Source organism: Suricata suricatta, chromosome 4 (assembly GCF_006229205.1).
Source record: "Suricata suricatta isolate VVHF042 chromosome 4, meerkat_22Aug2017_6uvM2_HiC, whole genome shotgun sequence".
Classification (NCBI taxonomy): Eukaryota; Metazoa; Chordata; class Mammalia; order Carnivora; family Herpestidae; genus Suricata; species Suricata suricatta.
Window position 1 is genome coordinate 81,949,765 of NC_043703.1, and position 12,408 is coordinate 81,962,172.

At 43.0% G+C, this 12,408-nt stretch overlaps 1 protein-coding gene and 1 long non-coding RNA gene across 2 annotated transcripts in view; one reads left to right on the top strand and one right to left on the bottom strand.

Moving 5' to 3' along the window:
• Positions 1 to 5,058: 5,058 nt before the first annotated feature.
• The window catches only part of ECRG4 (ECRG4 augurin precursor), a 9,219-nt gene continuing 1,869 nt past the window's right edge, over positions 5,059 to 12,408 (bottom strand). Inside the window, exons 2-4 of the mRNA XM_029936199.1 lie at positions 10,510 to 10,557; positions 8,378 to 8,535; positions 5,059 to 5,439 (exon numbers count right to left, since the gene is read on the bottom strand). Coding sequence (XP_029792059.1) covers positions 5,284 to 5,439; positions 8,378 to 8,535; positions 10,510 to 10,557 — 362 coding nt within the window. The 3' untranslated portion in view covers positions 5,059 to 5,283. The remainder of the gene's footprint in view (positions 5,440 to 8,377; positions 8,536 to 10,509; positions 10,558 to 12,408) is intronic.
• On the top strand, positions 5,319 to 6,660 carry LOC115288952. Its single transcript, XR_003907285.1, has 2 exons — positions 5,319 to 5,591; positions 6,475 to 6,660. It is a non-coding gene; the product is annotated as an uncharacterized LOC115288952 (long non-coding RNA).

The window sequence follows — 12,408 nt, forward strand, 5'->3', positions numbered from 1 at the left end:
GGCCATACAGCACTTCTGGCTGGATGGGCCCCAACACTTAATGAATACAGATGCAAATATACTCAACAAGATACTAGCAAATCGAATTCAACAGCATATAAAAAGAATTATCCATCTTGATCAAGTGGGATTTACTCCTGGGGTACAGAGCTGGTTCAATATTCACAAATCCATCAATGTGATACATCACATTAACAAAAGAAAACATAAAAACCAGTTGATAGATGCAGAAAAAGCATTTGACAAAATACACCATCCGTTCTTAATTAAAACCCTCGAGAAAGTCGGGATAGAAGGAACCTACTTAAACATCATAAAAGCCATTTATGAAAAGCCCACAGCTAATACCATCCTCAATGGGGAAAACTGAGAGCTTTCCCCCCTGAGATCGGGAACATGACAGGGGTGTCCACTCTCACCACTGTTGTTTAACATAGTGCTGGAAGTCATGGCATCAGCAATCAGACAACAAAAGAAAATAAAAGGCATCAGAATCAGCAGGCCAGATTTAAAATGCCGAGTTATAATCGCTCAAAAGTTGAGAGAGAAGTTTGGAGAATAAGGTTTTGCAAGGTTCTTGTATTGTCTGAGAGAAGGCTAGGGCTACTGAGTGCCATATTTAATATGAATTAAATAGAGCAAACACTAATAGAATAGACTCAGTGTATACCTTCAAAAGAAGTACAGGGAAAAGACTCTACCAAGGAAAACAAAGCAGTCCAAAGGAAGGCAAGAAAAAAAAGAACAAGAATGACAGGAATAGGTGAAATGGAATGAGTCAAAAGTCCAAACTGTGATGTTAGAAATAAAATCAAATTGCTCATCACATTAAGAGTAAGTGGACTAGGGGCGCCTGGGTGACTCAGTTGGTTAAGCGTCCAACTCTTGATCTCGGCTCAGGTTATCATCACACAGTCTGTAGGATCAAGCTCTTCAGCAAGCTCTGCTCTGATAGCACAGAGCCTGCTTGGGATTCTCTCTCTCTCGCTCTCTCTCTCTCTCTCTCTCTCTGCCCCTCCCCCTCCTCAAAATAAATAAATGAACTTGAAAAAGTATGGACTAAATTCTTCTTAATAGTTACATCATATTTTAAAAACAAAATAAATTTCTGCTATATATTCTTTACAAAAGGTACACATAAAGCACACAGAGAAAAAAAAAGCCAAAGTATGGAACAGATACACCAGGCAGTCAGTAACCAAAGGGAGGCAAATGTAATTATATCAACATCAAAGAATTCAGGCAAAAAGCACTACTAGAAATAAGAAATTTGCTGCACAATGAGCAATGATTCCATTCAGCAGGAAGATGCATTGAAATGTGTGTATACCATGTAAATTTGTGTATAGCCTCCTATGAAGCCAGACTGGCAGAATTAAAGAAAAACATTTTGAATCCATCATCATAGTACAAGTTAACACATTTGGCAGTCATTAGCAGATCGAACAGACCAAAGACAAAATCAGTAAGAAAATAGAAAATGTGAAGAGTGCAACTACCAAGTGTGAGCTAATGGACATGACTCCATCTGATGTGTGGAAGACACACATAGAACACTTGCTGGGGTTGACACACTGGACTGTACAGGATCTGACCAAAGTTTGGTGGTTGTTTTTTCCAACTGTTTACCACAATGCAATTAAGATAGAAAACAAAGCCAATAAGATAATTAGAAAAATCCATTCACTTGGAAATTTAATAACACTTGTAATCAACTTAAAGGTCAAAGGAGAGAATATAATGGAAATGAGATGATTTCATCATTTCTTAACTTTTCACATCAAACTCATGGGATATAGTTCTTGGAAGGAAATGATAGTAAATGCCTTCAAAAAAAAAATAAAGCTGAAAATAGAGCTGAGATCTAATATGAATCAAAGAACCACAGATGTAGAAGGAAGGAAATTAAGAGAACAGAAATTCACAAAGTATAGAAACATACAAAAGGACACATCAACAAAGCAAAATCTTTATGTTTGAAGAGACAGTTCATTTTTTTAAAGGCACAAGTAGAATGGAAATGAAAAAAAAATAAAACCACAGATGCTACAGAGAAAAGCCGTAGGAGGATATTAAGAACAACCCTCAATACTTCAGAACTTTGATATAATGGGTGACTACCTATGAAGATGGAATTTAACAAAACAGATACAAGGAGAAACACAAAGTCAGAATAATGTTTTACCTGTAAATAAAAAAATGCAATCGATAGGCAGCAATTTTACCATGAAGAAAATTTTGAATTCAAATGGCTTTATCTGAATGCTACCATTCAGGAAACATATCATTCCATTCCTACACGGAGTAGGAAAGAAATCAGTTCATTTTAAGAGGGCAGAATAACCTTGATACCTAAACTAACAAAAACAGCCAGAAGAAACACTAAGACCACCCTTCCTCATGAACATGGATATAAGAATTCTGAACATATATCCAACCAGATTCAACAATAAATAAAAAGAAATCACAATCAAGTTAGGTTTCACCCCAGGGATTCAGTTGATTAACATTAGAATTTTATCAATAGAATTCACCACATCAATTAGCAGCTTAAAAAGGAAAAGTTATATCATCTCAACAGATTAGGAAAATAGACTTTGACCTCCATTTGTGACATTTAAATTTTTTTCAGCATATTTTTAAAGACAGCATGATAAATAGAAAAATCAATTTCCTTAAATTTCCTTAATTTTCCTTAATAAAAGACATCTACCAAAATCCTCCAGCAAACATACTGCATGGAGAAACATGGCAGGGTCAGGGACCAAGCTAAGATGGCCTCTCTATCGCCCATCCCTCCCTCCTCCTTAATTGCACTGGGGTTTGAGCCAGCCTAATAAGAGACAAGAAAAAGAAACATATTTAAAGGGCAAGAATGTGAAATAAGACAGCCACTGTGAAAAATATGTATGGCAATTCCTCAAAAACTTAAACAATTACCATATGATCCAATAGTTCCACTTCCAGACAAACACCCAAAAGAATGGAAACTGGGGACATGAGAGCTATGTGTGCACCATGTTCATAGAATCATGCACAGTAGATAAAAGATGGAAGCAGCCCAGGCATCTGTCCACTGACACATGAATAGATAAATCAAATGAGGTATAGGGGCGCCTGGGTGGCTCAGTCGGTTAAGCATCTGACTTTGGCTCAGGTCATGATCTCATGGTTCATGAGTTCCATCCCCATGTCAGGCTCTGTGCTGACAGCTCAGAGCCTGGAGCCTGCTTTGGATTCTGTGTCTCAATCTGGCTCTCTGACCCTCCCCTGCTTGTGCTGTCTCTCTGTCTCTCTCAAAAATAAATTTAAAAAATGTAAAAAAATTGAAAATAAATTAAAAAAAATTTTTAATCAAATGTGGTATAAACATACGTGGGAATATTATTTATCCTTAAATAAGAGGGAAATTCTGACACATAGTACAACATGGATGAATCTTGATGACATTATGCTAAGTGAAATAAGCCAGACACAAAAGAACACTGTATGATTCCATATCCATGAGGTACCAAAGTAGCCAGATTCAGACACAGAAAGTAGAATGGGGGTTGCCAGGAGCTGGGCAGAGGGTTGGGGAGTTAGTGTTTAATAGGGACAGAATTTCAGTTTCAGAAATGAAAATGTTCTGGAGATGGATGTGCTGATGGTTGCCAGTGATCTAAAAGCACTTAATGCCACTAAGCTATACACCTAAAAATGGTAAAAACAATAAATTTTGTTATGAATAGTTTACCAAATTGTTCAAAAAATTGTAAGGATTTCAAAGGAAGACAAAATTATGAAAACAAAGTTTATCTGTGGGTGTTATGAGGGTCCATATATTTTTTCTCCTGAAGCCCATTGCTGTTTGTTTTTTAGTTATGGTGTGTGAATGGAGGCATATTCCAGGGACTATAGACTAAATTATCAGTTTTCTGAGAAAGAATGAAAAGCTTCCATTGGACTCTCATAGGGGTCTGTGACCCACAAAAGTCTAAGAGCCATTCTGAGTGCCTGCTGCAGCTCTGAGGTCATCACACATGCTGTGACCAGAGTCCCTCCGTCAGTAATGTCTCTGGACACATGCTCTCATCTCCCATCCTGCCCCCATCTCCCTCCTTCTTCCCTCTCCTCACCTCCACACCACTTTTCTCTTTCATTCACACTCTGGTTGTTTATTTATATGTTTATTTTTTATGTTTATTATTGAGAGAGAGAAAGAGAGAGAGCACAAGCAGGGGAGGGGCAGAGAAAAAGAGAGGGACACACAGAATTTGAAGCAGGCTCCAAGCTCTGAGGTATCAGTTCAGAGCCCTGCACGGGGCTTGAACCCACTAACCTAGAGATCATGACTTGAGTCTAAGTTGGAGGCTTAACTGACTGAACCACCCAGGTGCCCCTCATTCACTCCAGTTCCTTAAATATGAAGTGAAGTATATTCTTTGTTTTAAATTTTTTAATGTTTTTTAATTTATTTTTGAGAGACAGAGAGAGACAGCGTGAGCAGGGGAGGGTCAGAGAGAGAAGGAGACACAGAATCTGAAGCAGGCTCCAGGCTCTGAGCTGTCAGCACAGAGCCCGATGCCGGGCTCAAACCCACGAACTGTGAGATCATGACCTGAGCCGAAGCCGGACACCTAAGTATATTCTTAAATATTTTTTTAATTCATTGGCTAAGCTTTAATTTTTTTTAAAGAGAAATGAGGCCATGCCTTCACCCAAACTTCAGCCTTTTTTCTATTACCCTTCATTTCCTGCATGATCATATTAAATAGGCCCAGCTCTAGTTCAGGGCCTGGGACCCAGAAAAGTCTCAAACACTTGTGGAATGATTAGAATCCTCCAAGCCATGTTCTGTAACCTTAAATAATTTTCTACCGAATTTTCCTTCTGGTTCCATGTCTTGGATTTAGTGTGGGCAGAAGTGTTAATAAGCGAAAGACCTGGTGCTCAGTGGCCTGGTCTTCCCGGGTGGTGGTTAGGATTCGTGGCAGGTAACAGAGAGCTGTCTCTCGGGTGAGGCTTCAATTTAGGGTAAATCCAGGGAATTAAATCTGCTCACATGAATTTTGAGACTTTCATTTTTAACAAAATGCTTTTATTTCTAGTTTTTAATGAAGTGCATTGTTAGGTACTTGCATGAAATATCAAAGGGCATTTATATTGTTTGTTTTAATGCATCCTTCCTGGTCACAGAAAGGGGGTAGAAAATATCTGCTGAAACAAAGCCCAGCAGAAGCTAGGAGGTGCACGGGAAGTTGGGGGGAGACACTCTTGGCGCTGGTGCGCATGTGCCGGGTGTTAGTAGTCATCGTAGTTGTAGTTGACGAAAGATCCATGCCGGAAGCCGTAGGGACTCAGCGCAGAGTCCTCGTCATAGTGACGCTGGTAGGAATCATAATATTCATGCCCATTCCGACCTCTGTTCAGCCAATAGGTGACGTCATCTTCAAATTTCTGGAGGAAAAGAGCACCACAGAGAATGGATTCAAGGACCCCCACGCCCTGTAGACCACGTCTCACCTCTGCGTCTTCTCTGTGATGGCTTTTCTTCAGTGATTAACAGCTCTACCCGACAGTCACCCTTTATTATCGGATTCTGTACTCAGGTCAGTGCAAGCTAGCTAAAGAGTAGGGACCCAAGCCCTTGAAAACTTTACCCTGTGAATTCTAAATGTACCCAACACTTAAACATGTTTCTGTTTTTTAGTAAGTAAAATGGACATCTCCCAAAGATAGCAATAAGGTGGCCTGACCCGCGGGCACTGTACACATCTTACTGTACTCCTCTCACAGACACTGCCTTCTCTCCCTGTCCCAGCCTGGGCCGCTTTAGCGCACAGAGTAGACACTTGATAAATCAGCCGCCACCGGGGCATGGTATAGCCATGTGTAGCAGCAACAGTGACCATTTTATACCCGTGGTGCACGGCTGCCCTTCTTCATTCCACAAACACTTCTTAAATGGGTGCTGCCTGTCAGCCCTATGCCCGGCACCGGAGGGCCACCTGAAGCAAGTTGGGACAGATTCCCTGACTTCTCGAAGGCTGCAGTTGCTGAGAGACACTTGAAAATAGGCAGTTGCAATTAGCAGGAATAAAAGAAGGAAAAACTGAAGTGAGTGAGAAGCGTAGAAGGACTCTCAGGTTTATAACTGGGGTAACGGGTCTTTGATACACTCATATTTACAAATTGGTATGTGGGAGTGGGGCAGAGAAAAAGAGGGATTACAACTCCATTGTAATCCGCACAGCTGATGTTTTGACATCATTGCCTTCTAGCCTTTTCTGTGAGAATTTAGTTACAATCTTACGGATCCTCACCCTTATTCTGGTTCTATCACCAGTCATTATTTTAGCCATTTCTCCATGTTAAACTCTTAACACTCATTTTCATGGACTGCATCCACGAAATGCAAGTTACTACAACTGACATGCCATTTTCATATTCAAATAAGTCCTTTTTTTTTTTAATTTTCAATGAGAATTCCAGGTGCTGCTGAAGGTGCAAGAAGACCAGTGTTCTCCCACATGACTCACAGGATTGTGCGATTTGACAGTGCTTGCAGACCCTTCCCTAATTCTACCGTTAGCCCCAGTGACTCCACTGGAGAATGGAATACCAGGGAAGGAACGAACCACATACAAGGATGCAAGTAACAGTACCTGTTTTTTGGTTTTTTGTGACTGTAAGTTCATCCATATTAAGTCCTTAGAATCCTGCCTGGCACAGAGTCTGGATGTATGTGTTCAGCCTTTTGCACAGCAGGAATATATATATATATAAATTTGTGAATTCATACATAAAATATATGAATGGAAAGGAAATTGTAATACAGTTGCATGGCTGCATTTTATGCAACCCTAAAAATAAGGCTTCTAAAGAGCTTAATTTTGTGTTATCAATTGTGCTGTTTTGTATACATATACCCTCTATGCACAGTATGAATCTTGGGCCCATTTGGAAAAGTACTTCCAGCTGCCCTGCTTGGAGATGCCACCCTCCACCTTTCCGGGCACCCTTTCCGGCTAGGGGGAAGGGTGAGTGTTCTCGATGACCGTAGAACCTCCAATCCAACACCCTTGTTGGCTCTGCCATGCTGGTCACTCTGCACACTTGCTTCCGTGCAGTGGAATCCATGACCTTAACTCCCTTGCCACCTTACCTGTACCTGTTCCCCGCTGGTGTCTTTGATTTTAAACATTCTTTTTGTTTGATTTCGTGAAAACATCCACTCACCTCCCTCCCTCCTGGACTCAGGAAGAGAAGCATCTTTTTTTGTAAATGCATTGCCAAATTTCCCTGAAAACATACGCAAAGACCCACCTCTCTTTAAGAGTCACTTTTCAGGGGCACCTGGGTGGGTAAGTGTCCGATTCTTGATTTAGGCTCATGTCATGATCTCAAGGACATGGAATGGAGCCCCAAGCCAGACTGAGCATGGAGCCTGCTTGGGATTCTTTCTGTCTCCCTTTCTCTGCCCCTCCACTGCTTGTGCTTTCTCTCTCAAAATAAATAGACATTTTTAAAAAACTGACTTATGGGGTACCTGAGTGGCTCAGTCAGTCAAGTGTCCAACTTTGGCTCAGGTCATGATCTCATAGTTCATCAGTGTGAGCCCCGTGCCCTGCTCTGCACTGACAGCTCAGAGCCTGGAGCCTGCTTCCGATTGTTTCATTCTCTCTCTGCCCCTCCCCCCTCTCAAATATAGATAAACATTTTTTAAAAATTAAAAAATACAATAAAAAGTCACTTTTCATATCTTTCCATTATCCTCATGGGTCTTTGCGTCTTACTGTCTCTGACATTTTGGGGAGGTAAAAACACAAATGTCTTGGGGGGGTGTTATGAATTATTTTTAAAAACACCCAAACAGGGGCACCTGGTGGCTCAGTTGGTTAAGCATCCAACGTCAGCTGGGATCATGATCTCACAGTTCGTGGGTTTGAGCCCCACGTTGGGCTCTGTGCTGACAGCTCAGAGCCTGGAGCCTGCTTTGGAGTCTGTCCCTCCCCTGCTTGTGCTCTCTCAAAAATAAATAAACGTTATTTTAAAAATTAAAAAAAAAACACCCAGGCAAAACTTTGCAGATAGTGAAGTCAGATTCTGGATGAATTTAAGTCATAGTCATTTTGGACAGTGACTTCTAGAACTCTGCTTCCCAACCATGTGGGAGAGACTCCCTTTTGGGCATAGTATGACGGAAAATTCCAGCTGATGTTGCTATATCCCAATGGTAATGTTATTCAGTGCCTGGGTAGCACTTGGCAGATAACGGAGGCTCCTACTTTTTGGAGTGAATTGCGAACACTAATTTTCCGTGCCGTTTTCCCAAGCCCAGCACCTGTCCACATGGCGCTGCTCTGCAGAGAGCAAGGCAGCCGGGAATACCTACCGCCTCGTCGAACCCCATATAGAGGAATTGCTGGTACCACTGCTGGACCTCTGGCCGAGTCCGGTCCCACAGCTGCCGCTTCTGGCGCTTCAGGCCATTTAAGAATTCTTTAGCCTTGCTCTCATCCACGGCCACTTTCGTCTTAGGTGGAGCAGGTGCTGAAATGATCAATCCCCCACCCCCCAAAGTACAAAGAATGATTTCTCTTCTTGGTGGGGTTAATCACTAGTGAACATCCCATACCCCAAGCCCAACCTGCATTAGATGGTTTGACTTTCAACTTCATCCTTACATCACATGTGATGAAATACAGCTGCCTATCATCATCTCCATGCCCCTTGGTAGTAAGCTGTCTATCTGGGTGCAGCCACATAAAGGGGCACAGGGAAGAGAAGAAATGCAACCCATTCTCTGCAGCCACTCACCAGGCCTAGACCCCAAGCTGCTTGTAGGGGCTGGGGGCCTACTCCTTAGGCATTCAGGAAACAAGTTGATGTCTAGGGCCACAAAGGCATACATTCCCTGCATGCGCAGACAAGAGAGCACTGTTCCTGATTAGGAGATCATGAAGGAAAAAGAGCTGGAACAATGAGCTTGGAGTGGCCCGGCCCAGGCCAGCCTGGCACTCTGACCCCAGAGAGCTGGAGCACACCTGGGTCCATCATCTGAGGGCCTCTCAGATCATCGATGGTTCAGTTGAGTCTTGAAGGGCACTGGCCCTTGGTTTAGCACGCGGCTTCTCCCAACATCTTCCCACTGTGGTCTCAATGGTTCAGAAGGTTCCACTTCTGCAGGGTGCACTCAGGGGATGCAGCTGTGCCCCTGGGTCTGCCCCTGCTCTCTGTCCTCTCATCTGTAAAACCAGGCTGACAGTCCACATCTTGGTGGTGTTATGAAGGCTGCACAGGATAACGAGAGTGAAGTGCTCTATGTGTTCTTTGGTCACATGGATAAATGTCAGTGGACTTGTTTCCTAACTTCCTGCTCATCGGTGTTACCCTCAGGACCTGATACACCCTTTTGCACACAGCAAGTGCTCAATATGTGTTTCTAGGTTTGACTTGAATAAAAGCTGACGATGTACACCAGGACTCATGATTATCTTGGTGGTCTGCTCACTCCTACCTCTGACAGGATGGCCTTTCAAGAACTTCCATCACCCCCGGTGTCCTGGAGGAACAGGCTGCCCAGCAGAGATTGGGGATGGGCCCAGGCTTCTTGAGCAGCTGGAAATGCTGGGGAAGATGCTGGGAGCCCCTCCAGGAGACCTCTGCCCCTGAGGGGAACCCCAGTGCTCGGCATCCAGGGGTCTCTGGGGGACTGACTGACTGGGAAGCATGTGAATAGCACTAGGAAGCCCCAATGGTCAGGGAGCGGGCTTCAGCCTGCCAGAATCTCCTGGTAACTGGGGCAAAGTCAGAGCGAGGAAGGAATATAAGGGATCAAAAGTTCACACCAGAAATGTCACACTTCTAAATTTCTAAGAGATGGACAACTCCTTCATTTTATAGGCAAAGATGAAAGTTCCAAGGGAAGATGACCTTTGAAAGACCACATGATTGGTCCCATTGGTCTACCGGATTATGGTGGGCCTGGAACTCATATTGTGTGACTCCCAGCCTGTTGTGGCTGGACAGCATTTTGCTGCCATCTACCACATTCACTGTAGGAATAGTTTTCACAGCAGGTGTTAGTAACAGTTTTTCAGTTCAGCTCTGCCTCCAGGGGCCAATTGGATATAGGATACCAGAACAGTACTATTCTATTCTACCCATGGAGGTTTTCCGTGCTCTAAAGGATAGGCTCTAAATTTAGATACATGCTCTACAGGGTATCATGGGGTTCTAAAATAAACAATACTCAATTAACACAGTAGCACTCTTTCTTTTGTCTTTGAGTCGACACTGACAGCTTTCAGAAAAACCATTTTCAAACATTTACTGGCAATGATATTTATCCAATAAAATACCACCCACCCACCCACTCGCAGAGTAAGACCTTCAGATCTGCCAACCTTTTAAAGAGTAAACACTTTCGATTTTCCAAATACAAGACTCCAGTGAGCACATTCAACATTGCCTTTCATTGTGCTTCATTAGGAATGTAGCCCTTATCTGTGTGGGGTAACTTACCTTCCTGCTTTTGAAGCATCAGCTTGAGTTTATTCCCACTTATGCCACCTAATGGAATGAAAACAGAAATCATGTCAGAGTTGCACTGTACCCTTGAAATTCTCAAGTGCAAAAGTCACAGTGGGGAAAAAAGCACCACATGCCCCCATCTTGACTTGGCAACTTGGTGGTATCATAGTTTTTGATGTTTGCTGCATTCTCTGTCATGCAGGACAAACAATTCAGGCTGCTCATGGCTCAAACTGGTGACAATGACAATGGCTGACCAAGGGCATTACAATTTGAGATATTCCCAAGGAGAAGTGACATTGTTCTTTTGGCTTCTTACGTCTTATTAGGAGGGCCAGCCATTTGTCGTGTGTATTTTTCTGCAGACTTTCCCTTTTCATGGTAGAGTAAATGGAGTAATTCATATCCACCCAGAATCTCTGAATGTGAACTTATTTGGAAATAGGGCATTTTGTAGATGTAATCAAGGACCTCAGTTAACTGTGAAGGAGGTGATATCACATCAGATGGATGGAATCTAAAATCCAATGGCTGGAATCTTCGGAGGAGGGGGAGAGGGTACAGAGAAGACAGCCATGTGAGGACAAACGTGAGCAGCCACCATGAAGTTTCATTGTCACAAGCCGAAGAATGTACCTTAGCTCTTTAAAAATCCAGCCCCGGGGTACCTGGTTGGCTCAGTCAGTTAAGTGTCTGACATTGGCTCAGGTCATGAGCTTATGGTTCATGGGTTTGAGCCATGAGTCAGGCTCTGTGTTGACAGCTCAGAGCCTGGAGCCTGCTTCAGATTCTGTGTCTCCCTCTGCCTTTACCTGCTCTCACTCTATGTCTCTCTCTCTCTCAAAAATAAATATTAAAAATAAATTTTTTAAAATCCAGCCCAGTTGTGTAAGCTTGCCTGGACCCTCTTCTAATTAGGAATAATTTATAGCCTTTGCTGACATTTTTATTCAGTTCTAAAAGTATTTCTAACCAACCTAAACATTTTAATAGGAAGTCACATGACTAGCCTGGTAGGACACCCTCCTCTGCTTGGTGAGCTGGTATGAGGGCCTGTTGACGTCTCTGATCCTTATGTGCTATGTGTGGGTACAAGGCTCGTCCCGGGAAGGGACATCCAAAGCCCCTGGGAGAAAAGCCCGGCCTCAGAAGTAGTGAACAGGTCAGAGCATGTTCAGGTGTAAGGAGCTGGTCTGGCCCCAGGATGAGGGAAGGGATGCCCACCGTTTTAGGCAGGGGCTTACCCTCCCCATCCATGAATGGGCTCCAAGGCCTGCGTTTGTATCTGCAAAGGTACAGTTTTCTGAGATTAGGAGTGATATCTTTTACCAGACTCTGGAAAGTGTCTGGGACCCAAATAAGATTAAGAACCCCTGCTTAAGGCATTTACTCTGTCATTGGGGGGAAGGAAACATATCTATGACCAACTGGTTGCCCACAGCCGAGCTTTTCCTGCAGATGTGTTTTAGGAATGAACTCAGTGTTTGCACAATTTGAATTTGAACATCTCTGGGCCCAAGTTACTCAGCACACCCCATGGCCATAAAGAGTCATTTCACCTATTAGCTAGCCCTCTGTAGGCATCTATCTGAATTTGAGCAATACCCAACTGTCTTTAGAATAGGTGTGCCAGCCAGGGGGGCGTGGTTGGGAAGAATCTCTAGGAACCATGTTTTTGGTTGGTTTGTTTGTTTTTTGTACATCATACATTTATTAGCAACAACTCTCAACTCCAAAACTGGGCACAGGGATTAAAAATAAAAATCTATTGCACTACTAGGGGCACCTGGATGGTACAGTTGGTTAAGCAGCCAACTCTTGATTTGGGCTCAGGTCATGATCCCACGGTTCATGGGTTTGAGCCGTGCATCAGGCACTTTGCTGACAGCA